General features: G+C 34.8%; 3 protein-coding genes across 4 annotated transcripts; 1 reads left to right on the top strand and 2 right to left on the bottom strand.

Annotated features, from left to right (window-relative positions):
- Positions 1-2,399: 2,399 nt before the first annotated feature.
- On the bottom strand, positions 2,400-5,219 carry LOC117132394. The gene is made up of 5 exons (XM_033286273.1): positions 5,212-5,219; positions 3,633-5,081; positions 2,871-3,534; positions 2,668-2,790; positions 2,400-2,594 (listed from the first exon to the last, which is right to left on the bottom strand). Exons 1-5 carry the CDS (start codon positions 5,217-5,219, stop codon positions 2,400-2,402), a joined length of 2,439 nt encoding a protein of 812 aa, XP_033142164.1.
- Positions 5,220-11,927: 6,708 nt separating this feature from the next.
- On the top strand, positions 11,928-16,448 carry LOC103857080 (uncharacterized protein DDB_G0283697). Its single transcript, XM_009134228.3, has 5 exons — positions 11,928-12,651; positions 13,237-14,032; positions 14,177-15,470; positions 15,554-15,640; positions 15,719-16,448. Exons 1-5 carry the CDS (start codon positions 12,210-12,212, stop codon positions 16,295-16,297), a joined length of 3,198 nt encoding a protein of 1,065 aa, XP_009132476.1. The 5' UTR covers positions 11,928-12,209; the 3' UTR covers positions 16,298-16,448.
- Positions 16,449-17,125: 677 nt separating this feature from the next.
- Positions 17,126-19,357, bottom strand: LOC103857081 (zinc finger protein CONSTANS-LIKE 9). Of its 2 annotated transcripts, none has more exons than XM_009134229.3 (4): positions 19,061-19,357; positions 17,787-18,272; positions 17,552-17,683; positions 17,126-17,464 (listed from the first exon to the last, which is right to left on the bottom strand). In XM_009134229.3, the coding sequence occupies exons 1-4, from the start codon at positions 19,166-19,168 to the stop codon at positions 17,381-17,383; spliced, it is 810 nt and encodes a 269-aa protein (XP_009132477.1). In that variant the 5' UTR covers positions 19,169-19,357; the 3' UTR covers positions 17,126-17,380. The 2 variants fall into 2 exon arrangements, with proteins under 2 accessions (XP_009132477.1, XP_009132478.1); XM_009134230.3 differs by lacking the exon at positions 19,061-19,357 and adding an exon at positions 18,448-18,938.
- Between the last annotated feature and the right edge of the window lie 592 nt (positions 19,358-19,949).

Raw genomic sequence — 19,949 nt, forward strand, 5'->3', positions numbered from 1 at the left:
ACCACTAAATTCATATAGGTATTTTATCAATAGTTACTATTTTTCTAAATTTTTTATGTTTGTAAGACTATTTATAAAATTTATTTTCAAAAATATTAAAGGGTATTATAGACTAAAATGGTACAAAATAGAGATTAGTCTAAAAGGACATAGTTACCATTTTTTTGCTCTAAAAAAACAATTTTCCCAAAATAATAAGAAGTTAAAACTAAAACAAAAGAAAAAGGAAAAAGGAAAAAGGAAAAAGGCAAAAGATGCAGAACTTTGTTCTTCTTTTTGTAAGGCGCCACGAAGCATACAGCTTGACAACTACACCACAACCTCCGAATTTTATATATGTGAGATTAATATATTAGTCATGCTTACATTTAACATTTTGTGCTTCAGTTTCTATGAACTATGTTTATAGTCAATTTGGTTGATAACAAATAATAGTAGCACATTATTCATACAAATATAAAAAAAGTGAATATTAATGCTACTATTTCTACGGTTTAGATTTCCCTTTGCTCTTGTTTTTTCTCACTTTGTGCTAGAGTTGTAAATTAAACTTATGTAAAACCATCGTTTTAACAAAACATTTTAACTAGAAAAGCTCTCAAGTCTCAAAGGTACAAGAAGAATACAATAACTGCACTTTTTCTAATTTATAATTTTTATAATAATCACTTGTTAAAAACTGGTAAACCTAAATTTGTTTTCTATAAATTCAACTTATACAAAATAAAATAAAATTGTAAGTGTTTTGGAATAGAAGTTAATAACAAATAGTATAATGAATTGTTGAGCAAAGTAAAATTCGATTAGTCATAAGTTCGATTTCAACTGGAAACAAAATTAATGTTATATGACCAGATGAAAATAGAGTCATGTGTTAAGTTTTATTAGAAGATTTGGGATAAAACTAGTCGTCAACAGTAATTTTTCCTGAAAAATAATTGGATTTTCGATACAAATATTCCAGTTAAAGCGAAATTTAAGACTATTTCGTAGAATTGATGGTCTGTTGTTTGTTGCTTGCAAAGCAAGATGAATGAGGTTTGTCCAGTCCGGTCATAAACCCTGCTTAAAAAATTCAGTGTGACGAACCTTTTCTGATGGACAATATGAATCGGCTAAGTTTGGACCATGCTCTGGTCCTGGATCTCATGTCCCAATACCGAATGTTCCAAAACCATAAAACAAATTAAAAAACTAAAGCATCACCTATTTACAATTGGGGTCGGAATATTTGATCGATTCACCATAGACATGACGAAACAATACTCTCACAAAAGAAAAATCACGATCCAGAAAATTTAATATATTAATTATAATTTCAATTTTCTGATCTTATTATCAACCTTTTCATACCCAATAACAACCCACCACTTAGGAGTGAATCTGATGAGTTGTTCTTTTATTCTAGGATTTTTAATGTAAAACCCCCCCAATTAGGTTTATTTCGGGTAAAACCCCCTAAATTAAAGATTCAACATCAAAACCCCCAAGGTAACTTTTCTTAATGAATTAAACCCTCCGTTACTTATTCTGTTAAAAATTTAAAAAACTCTGTTTAATTAAAACGCAACGTATGATAAATGTAAAAAACAACCAGACTTTCTTCTTCCTTGTATACAGTCACGAAATTCCCAAATTAAAATTAGGGTTCTTCAAGTTTTGGAGTTTAAATTTGTTCCTTTTCTCCCAAGTAATTCATGTATCTTATACCATTTGTTTTCGAATTCCTCTCTTTTGATTTTAATTTTGTATGTAATTTTTTCAAGTGTTTTTAAGGTTTTTGTTTCAGTTGAAATTGTTCTTAGGTAAAACTTCAATGGATTTAGTTCCTGGAATACGTAGAAAATATCATTGTGTAGCCCTGACAATTGTTTTGACATAAAAAACCAGAGAAAAACCAAGGCGAAAGTTCTATTGTTGTGGAGCTTTTTTTGGTGAAAATCATGTGTTCATAGCTTGAAAAATTAAAGGTTTTGGTGGAAAAGAGTCAATGCAAAAATCATTTTTTAAGAAGAAGCAAGCGCACTGGTTAGCATTGAAACAAAGAGTCAATGCAAAAATCATTACTTCGTTGTATGTCGGATGATCTTTTTAAAACTACACAACAAAAATTCCCAACGATTAAAAGACAACTTAAGCTTGTTTGGCTTCGACCTTCTTCTTCTGCCAAAGCATGTCTACGCCACTGTCTGCATTTCCCTGGGCACGAACTAACATATATACTTCTATGTACGTAATTTTAAAAAGAAAGTTAATTTTTGTTGAACATAATTCATGTGAATAAGCCTAGTAAATCTGAAACACCAAAACATGATTAAGCCTAGTTAATCTGAAACACCAAAACATAGTTTTAAAGCTGAGGTGAGGTACAATATTCAAAAAGAAAGTTTTTAAGAGTTCTAAGACGAGCCAAGTTCAATGGTTGGTTCTCCAACTTCAGTTGTTGTTTCTCCTACTTCGGTTGACTCGCCAAGTTGAGTGGTTGTCTTCTGTTTCTTAGATGGTCTTCCTGCTCGCATATTTGGTGGCTTGGGCACATGAGGTAGCTTACAATTGCGTTTGTTGTGTCCAGTTTGACGACAGTTACTACATGTCTACAAACAAAGAATAAGCTGAATCAATCCCAAGGAATAAAAGAGAGATGAAAAAAAATATATGTTACATTACCATTACAATGTTGGCATGAAAGGAAGGAAATTCTGAAGATGGTTTGGGTGGATTGGGGGGATTGACCGGTGGTTGCTTGCACGTTCTTTTGTTGTGTCCAGATTCTCCGCAGTTAGAACATTTCTGCATATAACAAGCATCACATACCCATATTAAAACCAACAAAAGAATACAGAGTTCTGCGTATAACAAGCAACACATACCACAACAATTTTTTCTGAAGGTGTTTCTGTTGGCTCATCTTGAGTTTGACTTGGTTCACAACCTGTTCTTTCACTTGGATCACGGATTCTGTCATTATTTTTAGGTCTACCTGGCATTATTCTGTCTGGAGGAGGCATGACAATAACATCAGAATGTTTATCCCATAACTCCATCCCATTGACAGGAAAAAGAAGGGAGTTGTAGCAGAGCTTCCACTTCTCAACAGTATACCAGTCTGAAACAACAGTCTCAGGTAATCTTGTGTCTTTATATTCAGCATACATTGCAGACATGATGTGGCAGCAAGGAATGCCACTTACGTCATAGGCCCGACAAGTGCAGCAAATCTTGTCTCTAACTCCAACAACATACTTGTTTCTTCCATGATCAACCTCATAAATGCCTCTGCCATTTGAATATGGATGACACCATTTCAGGCTCCTCTTGCGCTTCTCTATTATAGCTAATGCTTTTGGTGTGATCAATCCCTTAAAATTATTCATCTCGTTGATCTTCACATTGTTGCTTGACATAATATGCCTCCTAATGTCTTCAAGCAATGCAATGATTGGTTTTCGACGAGCTTCTTTCAAGATAGCATTGTAAGACTCGCTAATATTGTTTTCAACAGCTGGAGACTTTGTAACGTCACTGAAAAATGCCCTACATAACAAGAATAACAAGATGCATTACGACACAAAATAAAAAAACCAACCAAAATATCATATATATATATATATATTATTTAAAAAAACACATACCTAGACCAGTTTGACTTCACGCTCCTTTTCACTTCCTCATATGCATCAAGTTTAACTGTCTTCATCTTCTCTAGATTTCTCTCAAAGACATGCTTATTGTAAGCTCTTGCACACTTCCAAAATAGCTTATGCAGAGGATCAACTGAGCCGTGCCTTTTCTTCAAGTTGGCAAAGATATGCCTCGCACACATTCTATGCTCCGCATAAGGAACCACGTTTTTGATGGCATGTATCAAACCTTTTTGCTGGTCCGAAGATAATGCTAAACCATTTCCAAGATCTAAACCTAAGTCTTCTCGCAGTAGCTCCATGAACCACTCCCAATACACCTTGTTTTCCACAGGAACAAGAGCCCAAGCAATGATGAACATTTGGTTATTCGGATCCCTTCCTACTGCAGTCAGTAATTGCCCTTTCATTCGGCCTTTTAAAAATGTTCCATCCAAGTGAATGATACGCCGACAAGCACTCTTCCAACCAGTTTTTTGAGACTCGAAACAAGTATAAAACTTCTCAAAAACTCTCTCTTTTGTACCTAATATGACCGTTGAACCAGGATTTGTCTTCTTGAGTTCTTCAACATAGTCATACATCCTTGTAAACTGCTCAGCATACTCATCACTGATAATGTGCAACATCATTTGCCTTGCACTCTGACATTTTGTCTTAGGAACACGAAGACCTTTAAGAGCCAACCGCTGCATTATTTGGTCAGCTTTGAGGTTCGGGTTTGTCCTAAACTCATTTAGAAAATCAGCAGCTATCTTTGGAGCAGTGTAGAGAGCAACGTTTCCTGTAGGGTAGCAAGAATGAGTACTTTTGTACGATCTAACAACCATATTAGGTGACCTACTATTGATCGATGCATATAGCCTCCATGAGCATCCATCCGCTACACACCCTGCTGCTACTTTCTTCCTCTCTGATCTCTGAAAACGGATATTAACCCTCTCTTTCACTGCATACTTCTCTATAGCCTCTCTACACTTGGCTTGTGAAATAAATTCTTGGCCAACTCGAAACTCAACTTTTCCCTCATCATCATCTGAGTCTTCACTCTCAACATAATCATCTCTGTAAAAGTCCGTCCATTCATCATCACTCTTCGGTTCTTCCTCCTCTTCGTCTCCTCCAATGAGAACATCATCGAGATAAGGATCATCGGCTCCTACAACAAAAAGATTTATGCTTTCCAGTACACTTGTGGCGTTCACCATCTCCACCACATCTGTATCACAACATACATCTTTCCTACTCTGATCCACTAGTCCAGACGGGAAATAAGAGAATTTATTCATGTTCTCTGGAAAACCGCCACTAGCGATCATACTTTCAAGCATTCTGAAAGTTGGTTCTTCAAAATCAATCCTACAACATTTTGTTTCACCACCATTGTATGTTCCATCTGCTGCCCAATATCCTCCAATGTGTAAACGAATATGAATTTTTCTGTTTACCAAAAAAATAATCAAACCCATCAAAACACATAATCAAACCAATAAAATCACAGTGAACAAAAAAAACCCAATGAAATCACAAAAATACAAATACATTCAAGATATAAATAAATCAAACTTACCTGTTCATCTTCCAACGACTCTTTCACTTTCGCACCAGACTCAAACCCACATGAACGTAGTTAATCGATTTCAACTCTTGCACCAGACTCAAACTCACCCTCTCTCGAACTCAGTCTCTCTAGAATTCTCACAAGAACCAAAAGAAACTCAAAACCTTTCCCTTTTACGAATTAGGGTTCATCATCCAAAGCTTTGTCGACTTTGAAGTTTTTTACGTGGCTTGATGATTTAGAGTTGGAATTATAAAACTACATGACATTCTAATTAAACAGCATGTTGTTTTGTTAACAAATCATGTTGTTTTAGGTCTTTCAAATACGCTGCGTTTATGCTTTGACGGCACAAGTAACGGAGGGTTTAGTTCATTAAGAAAAATAAGTTTGGGGGTTTTGCTGTTGAGTCTTTAATTTAGGGGTTTTTACCCGAATTAAACTTAATTGGGGGGGTTTATACATTAAAAATCCTTTATTCTATTGTTTTAAACTTTCAAAGATTCAAGTTCCACTAACAGAAGGCCACAATAGAACTGGAATTAATTATCATAGTCCGAAACTACTCACTGGAATCTCACAAAAGGAAAATTACGATCCAGAAAAATTAATATATTACCTATAATTTCAATTTTCTGATCTTATTATCAACCTTTTCATACCCAATAACGACCCACCACTTAGAAGTGAATCTGATGAGTTGTTCTTTTATTCTATTTGTGTTGTTTCAAAGATTCCAGTTCCACTTGGGACACAAATTAATTATCGTAGTCCGGAACTATTCACTTTGCAAATACTACTCCTTATGTTGCTAAATATAAAAAGTTTTAGGTAAAACATGGTTATTAAGAAAATCTATTTTTATCTAAAATGTATTATTAAAACTATAAATTAAAACACAACTGAACAATTACAAAATATAACTATCTCTCTGTTCCTAAAAGTAAGATGTTTTACAGAATTTTGATGTTTCAATATATAAGATGTTTTTATTTTTTTAGGTAACTTTTACTTTATTAAAAACTGTGTACTCAATCATATTTTAATAGTCTATTTTTTAATTGGTTGAATACCATTAATTTATAAGTTTTAATGATACTTTCTAGACAAAAAATAATTTTTTTAATATGTGTATTTCTATCTAAACATCTTATATGTAGGAACAAAGGGAGTATTAAATTTGATTGGTTACACAATTTTTAATAAAGTTAAAGTTACCTCAAAATATGAAAATATCTTACATATTGGAACATAAAAATTCTTCTAAACATCTTATATTTAGGAACATAAGAAGTATGAAATAAGCTAGGAAACAATTTTTAAATTTAATCGTAGATCATATAGAATTGCTAACAACTAGCGTTAGAGGATGCACTACTAAACCATCATCTCATTCTTGTAATAGTAATACGGAAATACATCGTACCCTGGAGTATATAATACAGGGTAACGAGTTGTATTGTAACCTGTACACGCTTCTATGATTACGATAAAGGAACAGATCATTGACCTGTAAAAATAATTACAATCAATTCATTCAGCAAGCTTTGCAGAATACTTTAAAATTGTCATCGAGCACAAGGAGCAATAAATAACAAAAATAGCAGCCACAGAAAACTATGCTTTTGACCGATTAACGTAAATAATTAATTAATTTTTGTCAGTTAAAATAATTTTAAATATGCAGTGGAATAGTTTAATGCAGAAGTTTTAGAAGTACTAAACGGTTGGTTGGGGTTGCCTATTAGTGAGCGTGGAAAGCACTGACCGGTTTGATGTTTTGTTTAAATCCAATACAGCTTCAAACTGATCAACTGTCATTTTGACGCTATGCAGCGTCTCGTGCCGCACAATATTTATTTTATTTTGCTCGTCTTTTCAACCTTATTTTATTAGAGTAAATAATTTTCATATGTTTATGACTTTTTCTTTTGGTAAGGAGCATTATGCATAGAGCAGGTCGGTTGAGATTTATTGAAATACACAAAACAGAAACTCCTCGTCGCTTGAAATACAAGTTTTGATCCAATACAAAATTCTTAAAAACCCAAAGAACACTATACTAACATGGAATGTATCGGCCATACCTTAACAGTACTGTTGTAGTTGACTTTACAAAAGTTAAACTATTATTTCACATAATTATAACACTATACACAAATAAGTAAAAAACAAGATGCATGCAACGACTTGTCCCTGTAAATTTAATGTAGTAAAACCTTCAGCATTGCATAGAGATTCAAATGAATTTTCCAACTATCTAGTTTGATATTTATATATATTAGCTGATAAAATTATAAGCGGATTTCTCAAATTATTTTTGAATCTTTCATATAAGAGACCTTTTATTTTTTTTCTATTTTATAGTTTTTCACCTTTTCATTTTTCTCCATTTTTAATGTTTGAAAGACTCTTTAAGATGCTCTGAGCTTGCTAATGACTTTTGTAGTATGATTTTCTATCTTCTTCTTGCTATTATTGTAGCTGTCTCTCCATACCCTTACTTTGATTCTATACCCGTACTATGATTAAGAACTTTATCGGCTATGAAACACAAACAAAACTTAACAATCATATCACATCATGTTTAGTGTGGTTCAGTGTACTAAACACAAATGATACATAAGCATTAGTATTATTATTATTTCTCATCTATTTTTAATACTTTAATGTCAAAACCAGTGACGTATTAGTAGTATTACTAGTAAGAAGTGTTTTCATCGATCACGGTAAGAAATAGTAATGTCCCACTCCGATTCTTCCAGTTTGGTTCATTGCAGATTTGGAGAGGAGGATAAATGACTCACCTTAGTAAGTAATTAAATGTATTGTTCCTTACCCGCTGCGTTGGATATCAATTTTTTTATTTGTTACAGAACATTATTATATACTTTATGAACTTCCAATGGGTTATTATAACATTTAAAGATGATAACTTATATAAAATTAAGCAAAATTGAAGGCTTTGTTTTCCCTTTGCACTCCTTTCTTCGTTTACAAGTTTTTTCTACAATAAAATGATCGAACATTAGTTATAAAGACAACAAAAGCAAAGTGGCATTTGCTTTATTTAAATTATTAAATAAGAAGAATAAATCGTACATTGTTATAAACTTAAAGACAAGTAAGCGACATAAGCAAATTAGCATTTGCATAGCTACATTTTTATACTTAAAACACTAAAGAGAATAGGGACGCGACTTCTCGGAGCAGATTGAGGCCAACTAACCATTTTGTGCGTCCATGTGCCGCTTCACATGTGTGCGGCGTAATCTATATACTGAATCCTTATTTAATGAATTGTTAGGTTAAACTAATGATTTTACAGGATCCTACACTACCATTAGGTACCAATAGTTAAATATTATAATCATTACTCGCTATAAAAATTGTGTATATTTGTCAGTAGAAAGAAATAAGATTCTTGAATCAAATTTACAAATGATTGTTAGTAGTCCAAAGATTTTGTTAAAGTTAATTTTGAGCTCGACTATCACTTAGTGAATTTCAACCTGTTTACCTTACAAACGTAGGCTGTAGATGGAAACATATCCAACCTCTTTATTTAGGGCTACTTAACTTTTCTTGTCCAGTCATGTTTTCACGTTGCATTTCATTTCAAATCCTTTCTCAGTGATATATACCGAAACGAGAGAAATAACCTTTTCCCACGTTTAGTAATGGGGAGGGTATCGAACCTTGGTCATGTCAGTGTGTCGGGAATAGTGGACACCATGATTTACGAGCCATTTGCAAAATAAAAATGATCCTATTGGCCTGTAGGCCCTATTTTTTTTTTGGAGTGAAGATGGGTGAGAGAGAAGAGAGGAGAGAGAAGAGTCAAATGTGGCCATTTGTATCGTTGAGGAGTCTTTGTATCAATCAATGGCCACACATTGGAAGAGTCTTTCTCTCCTTTCACAGATTCTAAGGGTCAAAAGCTATACCTATAGGGCCCGGTCTTATCATTTTATAACTATATAAAGTGCATTTCTTGGAACCTTATGTGTTACTCTTTTCTTGTCACAGTTCTTTGTCTCTTAGTTATTGTTTTTGGTTTGTTATACACTGTGTACACTTATTTTTTCAAATCTATATATACATTATGCTTAACTAGCGAATGAGACGCTATAGTCCATAAGTTTATTTTTTTTGTTGCTAAAACGCTATACATAAGTTAATCTAGAAAAGTTATGTTTTCTCCCTTTCTATAGATTCATCACACAATATAGTATATGGTATGTCTCATATGCTAGATAAAAAGTCATGTACAACAAATTAAACAAAATTGAAAGAACATATTATTGGAAATGCCATGGTGAAGTGGTTAGTTTACATTGATAACAATATCACAATTTTAGTTATATGATCGGATAGTTAAATCACTAATTAGCAGATTCGGATACCTAAATTTTTTTGGAGTTCCAGATCCGTGCTTCCCTCTACATAAATATATATGTCATTTATGTTGTAATATCATACAAATTATAAGTTTTTTTTCTATGATATGATTAAATGATAATAAAATACTCATACAAGATACTGTAGTATAAATTCAGTTTGCTAAAAAATACATTTATAATAAAACGGAAGTTTGGAAGAGACTATTTTGGAACAACTCATTTACCAACAAATACAGAAAGCACATCATATAAAATTAATATTCTTTATGTTTCTTTTTAATTGTCGTTTTAAAGTAAAATTTTGTTTCACATTTTAAATTTTTAATGCAAAATTTATTAATAATACTTTACTGTTTATATTTATATTGGTTGAAATATAGTTAGGTGTTTAAGTAATGATGTTTTTATTTTGAAATATACAAAATTAAATATTTTCTTAATCTTTTTCCATAAATATAAAACGATAATTAAAATGAAACAGAGAGAATATATCACACGAATAAAACAAAAAAATGACTAAAATTCTAATATAAAATATGCAATTGGGAAAATCTGTATATTTCAAAATAAGGAAATAAAATATTTTGTTTGTTGATCAGAACAAATCCATTTTTGTTTTTATTTTGATTTTATGATTGGAGAAAATTTTATTCATTTTATTTCCTTTTTTCTGTTAGTTTGTTAAGATTTAGTTTTATGATATTTAATTTTTCTGTTTCCTTTTTACTCTACATGTTTATTTTTAGGATTTAAATAATCTGTTTTTATTTTAATTTTGTAGTTGAGATTTAAGAATGTAGAATGAAAAGAAATCCAGGTATTGCCGTATTAGACCTTTTTGATCCTCTGGAGGACCATGTTGGGTGGACTGCAAGACGTGTTTCGTTCCTCTCGCTGAATAAAAACAAAAGCGATTCTCCTTTTTGAATAATGATATATACTTCTTTTTTTTTGCTTAAAGATATATGCTTATAAAAAAAAGAATAAGAAAAAGAATGAAAATAATTATAACATACTCCAACCCTCATAGATTTTGACTTTACTTGCAACAAAAGTTTAAGGAAACTGGAAAAAGAAATTAGACTGAAATAAAAATTCTCAAACCATACCATTTACAAACAAGACTAGTGTACGCACAGATCAAAATGACTGTGTTTTTAAATATTTGATGATAAAACCGTAAAATTTATAGTTATCAATCAAAATAAAATCAATTTTTAATTAAATATTCTGTAAATATGGATAACCATGAAGTGTTGCATTTAAACAAAAAGGTTGTAACCAGTAAAATAAAATTTCTCATTAACATAAATACATGTTTGCAAGTATTTTATGTTTAGAAATTGAGATATATACCAACACATAAAATATACTTAAAACTAATATATCTGATTCATTCAGTTTTCATTGTTTTTTTGTCTTGTAAGTAAATCTTTCATAAAATATAAATCTGCATTTTTTAATAAAAAAATAAAGTAAAGATAGATTATGAGAATTTTTTTTAATCGAAAATGTATACTTAATGTTTTTGATATTGTGAGACATAATATAAAGAGAGAGACCCAATAGAAAATTTAATTATGAAAAAGCAATATCTATATTTAAATGGTACAATAATCACATTTAAGATTTTTTTCACCATTTTTCTCAAACACGGTCATCTTCCTCCAAGCTCCAATAGTCTATGTATATTTTTTTAATGGTTACATTTCTTCTTTCATTTTCTCGAGAAACCAACTATTCACTGTCTTTTTTTCGCTAGTGCAAATTTTTACTAATAAAGTTTACATTATATAAATAATTAGTGTTAAAATTCACTGTCTTTTTTCTGATAGTGCAAATTTTTAATAAAAAAGTTTGGATTAGACAAATAATTAGTGCTAAAATATTAACATAAATATTGGAGAAACCGTGGTTGAAAGACCACAGTAATGCTGATGTTCTCATAGTGTTATGAATTGGTCTTTTAGTCTTTTAAAAGCAAGGGGTTGACAAAAACTAGTGATCACTAATCAGAGATGTTGATTTACAAAAAACTAAACTTTTAAAAAAGATTTATAACTGTTCGAAGGAGGCTAAATTGAGCTGAGTTGGGGAAAAAGTCCTATTAATTACTTAGTCATCCCTTGTGAAACTAGTTTTTTGGCAAGCCCATAAAACGAATTTGACAACCAATTAAGAAAGGAACCCATAAAACGAACTCGGCCCAAGCGTAGCACTTCAACTTCCCTCATGAGCAAACCAAAAAAAAAAACCGTAACAAGAAGGAAGTTTAAAGGGTAATATCGTCATTATGGGTGTTTAATCCCTTAGTCTTCCCCTTGTCCGAAAGAACAAAACAGTTAATCTAAACGCAAACACATTTTCTTCAAAGAGAGAGAGGCATCGAGAGAGGGCAAAAGCACCACTAAAGAGGTCTCTCTTATCTCGCCGCCGCCGCCGCCGTCAAATCTCGCCGGAGATCTGTATCCACCCGCCGCCTTTTTCCAATCCGCCGAAGTCTTGTTCCCTTTCGCGACACCAAACCTTCGATTAGGGTTTCCGATTTCGAAATCGAAGAAGAAGAAGAGGAAGAATCAATTGGGGGGTTTCGCGATTGGGGAGATGCCGAGGAGCACGAGGCACAAATCGAGCAAGCACAAGGACGCGAGAGACCACTCCGATTCGGAGAAGGAGGAGAAGAAGAGCAGCAGCAGCGCGGTTAGGGTTTCTGGGGAGAAGCGAGGGAAGGAGTATTACGATAATGGGGAGTACTACGAGGAGTACACGTCGTCATCTTCGAAGAGGAGGAGAGGGAAGGGAGGGGAGAGTGGGAAGGAGGATGAGAAAGGGGAGAGTTCGAAGAAGAGCAAGGTGTCTAGTAGTAGGAGGAGGGAGGAAGGGGATGGGGAGGAGGTCAGGAAGAGTAGTAGTGGCAAGCATAGGGAGTCTAGTAGGAGGGAGGTTGATAAGGATAAGGATAATAAGAAGTATAAGGAGAGTAAAAGTGATAAGCTTTATGATGGGGATGATCACCATAGATCCAAGTGCCTCTCTGATAAAACTGGTAAGATAACCCCAAAGGCCTTTTAATTGACTTGAGTGCTTGTTTTTGATGTTGTTTCTGAGACACAGATTTGGTTGTAATTTGTCGAGATTCATTTGTTTTCTGTCGTGTTTGTGTATGAATCAACGTTCTGGTTTTAATTGACTTGAGTGCTTGTGTTTGCTGTTGCTACTGAGATATAGTTTTGGTTGCAGTCTGTGGAGATTCATTTGTTTTCTGTTGTGTTTGTGTATGAATCAAGGTTCTGGTTTTAATTGACTTGAGTGCTTGTGTTTGTTGCTACTGAGATATAGTTTTGGTTGCAGACTGTTTAGATCAATTTGTTTTCGTTGTTGTGTATGAATTGTGGATAGCAAACTTACATGATACCTTTTCTAGTAATTGGAATCTTTACATATCTAAGTGTAGTCTTTTGGAGCAATGTTGTGTGATTAGCACTTGCAGAATTTTATTCATGTTGTTATCGCTGCTTTGGTTGTTATGATATTTGAGGCCGCATGTAATTGGTTTATAATATATGAACATTTGCAAATGCAATTTACTTTTTTTTTTTGCTGCTTATCTTTCTATTTATTTTGGATTCAGAGTCGAAAGCTGAGGATCAGCAAAAGAGTCTAGGCACTGAAAACCATACTGAGAAGCGATCAAGGCGTAAGCGTGATGATCATGGTGTGGGAGACAAGAATCAAGATAACAGTGATGATGAGTACGTTAAAGATGGGAAACACAGAGGAGAGAAGTCCAGAGATAAATATCTGGAAGACAAGGAAGAAGACGTCAAACAGATAGGTGAAAAGCAGCGAGAAGACCGACCTACTAAAGAGCATCATAGGTCTGATGGAAAGCTCCTCCCAGAAGAAAGTAAAAGGAAGTCTAAAGTACAGGATGCTGACCATGGTCATGAGCCTGACAGTGAACTTGATGGGTATCACGAGCGTGAACGAGACCGCGAACGTGGTCGGGATCGTGATCGTGACTATGAGCGAGACAGGGAGCGTGATAGGGATAGGGAACGTGATCGTGATCGTCGGGATTACGAGCATGATCGTTACTATGGAAGGGATTGGGACCGTGATAGGAGTAGAGATCGTGACAGGGATCATGATAGGGATAGGACTCATGAGAGAGAGAAAGACCGTAGTAGCCGTGACTATTATCATGAAGGGAAACGAAGTAAAAGTGACCGGGAAAGGGATAATGATCGTGATGCGTCGCGTCTAGATGATCAAAGTGGTCGGTATAGAGAGAGAAGAGAAGGGAGGAAGTCTCCGGATTATCAGGAGGTCGTCGTGGACACTAGAAGTAGCCGAGCAGGGCCTGATGGTGAAGTGATCAAATCAGAGCGTCAACCTTCCAGTTCTGTGGTTCAAGAAGAGAATGGGTAAGCATTTTTATTTTTGTGTACTTGGAAACGTTTGGTGTTCTGTCTTTTGATTTGCCCTCTTGCTTGAATTTCATATTTTATCTTTGTTTAAAGAGAAGCTTAAAGGTTGACTCTGATCATAGTTTTGTTATGGCGAAACAGGAATGTCTCAGACCAGACAACAAAATGGGTCTCGTCCAGGGAGGCGGCTGAGCTGTCTGGAGGATCAGACAGGGGTACAAGACAGAAAGCGTCTGAGAAGACACCAAAGACGGAAGATGGTGTTTTGGGCGAGTTTCATGGTTCCGCAAAAGCTTCTCCCCGCCCCATGGTTGAAAGATCTCCTTCTTCAACAAGCCTTGACCGGAGATTCAATAATAATCAGAATAGTGCAAGATGGAGCAATGAGGCTGAAGAAACAGGCCTTAGGAACAACGCGAGAGATTTTTCAGCACCTGAGGACGAAAGGCTTCGGGCGGATGACACATCTCAGGGAGATATATCCTTTAACAACAAAGCCAACCAGAACAATTCTTCTTTTCCTCCACGACCCGAATCCAGGAGTGGCATGAGCAGTCCTAGAGTGGGCCTTCGAGAAGACGACAACAGGGCCAATACCGGTGGGCGTTATAGGAGAGGCGTTGATGGGATGATGGGAAGAGGGCAAACACAGAGTAATAATGCTTGGAGAGGTGTCCCAAGCTGGCCAGCTCCACTTCCGAATGGGTTTATTCCATTCCAACACGTTCAACCTCATGGCTTCCAGGCTATGATGCCTCAATACCCATCTCCATCTATCTTTGGGGTAAGGCCATCAATGGAAATGAACCATTCTGGAATCCCTTACCACATACCTGACGCTGAGAGGTTTTCCGGTCACATGCGTCCTCTCGGGTGGCAGAACATGATGGACAACTCAGGTGCTTCTTCTCACATGCATGGCTATTTTGGGGATATGAGCAATAGTGCCTTCAGGGATGAATCAAATATGTATGGAGGATCTGAGTGGGACCATAACAGACGGATGCAGAGCCGTGGTTGGGAGTCTGGTGGAGATGAATGGAAAAATCGAAATGGAGATGCGAGCATGGAAGTCTCGTCAAGATCTGCTAAAGATGATAATTCGGCTCAGGTTGCCGATGGTGAGTCTCCTGGTGGCCAAACGAGTCACTCTGAGAATAACAGGGGGAAAAGCGTTGAAGCTGGGTCTAATCTAACGTCTCCAGCGAAAGATTTGGATGCGAGGTCTCCTAAAATTAAGGTGGAAGCTGCAGCTGAAGATCCTGTTGCGGAAACTACTGATAAGAGAAGCGAACGTTTTTGCCGGCATTATCTGTCGAAGCTTGATATGTCGGTAGAACTTGCTGATCCTGAGCTGCGTAAATGCATCAGCGTATTGATGGGTGAAGAACATCAACCAATTGATGATGTAGCTGCTGTGTTTGTAAATCTCAAGGTAGAACACTGACATCATTGATTCTACTTGTATTGGCTTTTAGAACCTTTTCTCATTTCTCTGTATATTCTTTTTGATGACAGGAAGGTGGGAAGAGAGTGCCAAAAGGCAACAGTACTTCCTTGGCGACACTTTCATTGTTCCCTTCTCAAAACAGTTCTTTGTTTCAGGTAAATGCACTAATACTAAGAAAATAAGATTCTGATATTAGCTTCTTGCAACTATAATGTGTCTCTTTCCACTTTCAGATAGCGATGGAACTCTACAAGGAGCAAAGATTTGAGATGAAGGGTCTTTTAAATGTTGAGACTCACAGGCCTCCCCAAGCCTCTCCTTCAAGCTTGGCTAAAGTCGATGTGTCTGATTCAGACACATCCCAAAAGGAGCATCAGATAGAATCCTTACCTGTTGATGCTGGATTGGAGATGGGAACACAAGTTGAAAGATCTCCATCTCCCATCCCAGACAAGTCACCGGAGGCTGTGGCCTCTGATCATATTGAAGGTTGTGAGGAAGATGGAAAGCCAGATGATGGAGCTGCTGTAGACCAAACAATGGACACGGCTCCTGAACATGATGCTGTTACAGAAGGAGATCCTGTTACCTTGACCGTAGCTTCACCAGAAGCTCTGGAGGCTATGGAGGTTGAAGAGGGGAAGGTGTTGTGTGAAGACGAGGAAATGGAAGAAGCAGAAGAAGAGAAGGAAGTTGAAGCTGTTGATGGTAATGGAGATGTATCTCCAAAGGTAAAGGAATCATTAGTTAATGAAACTGATGAGTCAGTAATAAGTCAGATACATGATGCTACTACTCAAAGTACACATTAAAAGACATTTCTATTTTGCATCTCCTTTCTGTTTTGTTTTTGCTTTTCATTTTCAATGCCTTATTAAAAAAACATTGCTTAATTTTGGTCTGTTCTTTTTTTTTGTGCCCTCCTTTCTCATTTCATGCAAAGAGAAATAATAAAACATTAGAGAAAATAATCCGGTGTAGTCTTTTTTTTTTCTCGTTTTTATTTGATATTTTTGAGAAAATTGAAACCTTGTCAAGAAAAGGTTTGAAGAGTTATATACAGAAAATAATTTTCATCAGCTTTAGGCTCACTGAGATTCCTATTAAAGCCTGGAGAGCAACAGGTTCTTGGCTTCTTATTATGTGTGTAAAGAGCAGCTACAGCAAAGTTTCTCTTTTATGTAGCATCGACTACAATCTCCTCACTAATCTAAAACAGCTGCAACAAATTTGAAACAAACATAAAGTTCAGAAATCTATATGCTCAAAACTGAAGTCAAGACTTACAACAATAGATATATGTCAGTTTCAATCCTTCCCTTCCCTACCATATCTTGTTTGCCTACAATGATTCCTCTCACTTGTTCCGCAGCGCTATTCAAGATCCTTAAAAGAAGATACATATCAACAAACACTAAAAACAACAGAGGAAAGGAAACAGACTTTCTTCATGGAAAAAGTTTGTTCAGATGTCTCTGCCTACTATTTCTCGTTTGATCTCACTTACATACAACTCTGTGAAGATACCAAATGGAGTAAGAATACTCTGTAACTCACTCAACACGCTCTGTTTCTTCAACATAACTACACCATCATTCAATCAGTGATTCAATTTATGGAGTTAGATGGCTGATCAAATAGATATATACTTAATATTTAGAATTATAGATTATATAAAATATATACACATCTCACCACCATTACATAACTTCTGTAGCTACAATTTTTCTTTCCTTAAAAAAGCTTATTTCAGAGAAACCCTTTATATACAAAAACTAATTAGATGCTCATAACATCATTATACATTATATATAAAACAAAACTAGTTTCTAATGACATGATCCTTGTCTCCTCATTCTTCCAACTTTCTTCAGTCCCATCCCATTCTTTTGAACTCAATTATACTTCCTCTCCTCAGTTTTGGCAAACCTTCCTCGGATCCTTGGTTGGCTATCTGCAAGAGCTTTCCTACAAGCATACTGAAACCAAACAATACAACAGTTTGAGTTACTTCAAACTAAAAAAAAAGATTAGTTCTCAAGAGGATCTTCAAGTGTTTGAATTACCTTGATTTTGCGTCCGAAGTTTCGCCTGCTCTTCTTGTTCCTGTATCGAGACAGCTTCTCACGTCGATCATCTGAAGTACAGCTCACAATAATCATATCCAGTGGAGATTGAAAATGACCAGTCCCAAGTTTCTACTCATCAAAAAAACAACAAACAAAATATTCTAATCAACAATTCATATTATTCATATAAGAATGTCTAAAAAGGACACAAACTTTGTGCAATGGTTCAAACCTGTATCTCGCCTTCACTAAAGGCTCGTCGCATCCCATTAACATAACCAAAATCCAACTGAGAATAATCAGGGAAGTTCTGAACCACAAGAGCTTCTTGATTCTGTGACCAACCCATAGAGCTCAAATTCTCCGAGCTAACACTCTTCTGCAAATCCTGGCTCTCATTGGTGATCAGAGAGATGTTCTTGACGTCTAAGACATCAGAGAATGGAGGCTCCATAGCTGACTTCATTATGAGATCTTGCTCACACTCATAAAAGGCTTTGTCAAGAAGCTCTTGGCCACTCTGCAGTGACCCTAGATCAGGAAGCTCGCAAAGCCCTTGCGAAGAGTCTTCACCGCAAGAGATCATTGTCAAAGCAGCTGAGAGTGGATCAACGGCTACAATAGGATCTTCAAGAATTGGATCAGGAGCTTTGAATAAATCTCCTTCTTCTCCAAGATCATAGTCAGTTATGTTTGTTGACTTAGCAAAAGCGTTGTTCTTGTAAAAAATAAATCACAATCAAAAGTAGCAGCATCAGAATCAAAGACCACAACACAAGACAAAACAGAACATAGTTCGAGACATTAAGACAGTAAAGCACGGATCTTTATGGGAAGTGGATCCCTTTTTTTTTTTAATTTAGTGGAGGAAGAACCAATGAAACAACACAAACCCTTTTCTAGTCTTGAGGGACACGGAATCTCATGTAAAAAAAAAAAGGGCACAGTTCCCATTATCAAATCTCTAGACTCATTAAGGGTTTCTTTAGTTTCCCGAGAAAACTTCTTTTTTTTTTCTCTCACGGGAAAATAAAAAGTTGGCTTTTTGCTGCAAAAGAAGATTCCGTTTTATAAAAAGATTCCATTTTTCTTCAGACAAAAGAAAAAAAAAACATTTTTTTTTCTACTCAAACTTTCTTAGCAGCTAAAAGCAATTATGGACAGGTCAGCGGAACACAAATATCTTATTATCAAGTGACCACTTAAGAGTTCACACCACAAACGTTTCCTCTTGAAAAATCAACTTCACTAGTAGACAAATTTGCTTTGTTCAGCTCCTAGACACTCCAATTTTAACTCCATAAACCAAAACAAAAAGAGGAAGAAATATGTTTCATTACATCAAAAAGACAAACACAACAAAAAACACTATCAGAATCTTCTGGGAGAAACCCAAAAACCTAAAATCTGTTTGAAAATCAACAAAAAAAAAAGAGAACGAAAAAATCATCACAAAAAAGGAGATCTATATTCAAATGCAGTGAATTAGAAAATGAAAATCCATACCATTTCATCATCAGAGAGCTTGTATGATTTGAAGAGGTCTTCAATTTGTTGAAAATCTGGTGGACAATTATGCATGTAACTGATCATTAACCCAGAATCTGCATACATTTTTGTGTTCTTGCTGTTTGTGAGAGAAAACTTTGGAAGTGTCAAATGTTTTTTTCAGAGAAGAGGAGGAAGAGAAAGTGAACATAAAGAGAGCAAACATGAAAAACAGAGGCCAAGTTGGGAATTTGAGAGAAAAAGATTGGTACTTTGGTCCCTTTTTATGAGAGAGAGAGAGGCTTATTACATTTATTTGTGCTACTGTGGACACACTAAAGTGTAAAAAGCCCATAAACCATTACTATTATTTTATTCAAACATAAATATAAGGGCAATTGTCAATAATAACACCTTTTGAAGTTTATGTCTCAAAAATAGCACTAGAAAGAGAAAGTCACAAAAATGACATTCATTAAAGGGTAAAATATCCCTAATACCCTTGGTTTAAAATTAAATAAATAAATAAAAATAAATAAAAATAAATAAAATAAAAATAAAAAAAATGAAAAAAAGATTTTTTTTTTTATATAGTTTCAGATTATATGTTTTCAGATTCGAAATTTTTACAATTTTTTTTTTCGAAATTTTTTTTTTTTTTTATTTTTTTTTTCAAATTTTCTTTTTATAATTTAAAAATACTTTTTAAAACTGTTTTTAAAATTTTTATTTTTTATTTTAATATTTTTTTTTATAAAATTTTAAACCCTAATTCCAAAACCCCACCCCTTAACTCTAAACCCTAAGGTTTGGATTAACTAGGGCAGTTCCCGGGCTACGCCCGGGTTATTTGCTAAGAAAATGTTAAAGTAGAATATTATATTAGATTAAATACATTTTTTGGACA

This window comes from Brassica rapa, chromosome A03 (assembly GCF_000309985.2).
Source record: "Brassica rapa cultivar Chiifu-401-42 chromosome A03, CAAS_Brap_v3.01, whole genome shotgun sequence".
NCBI classification, from domain to species: Eukaryota; Viridiplantae; Streptophyta; class Magnoliopsida; order Brassicales; family Brassicaceae; genus Brassica; species Brassica rapa.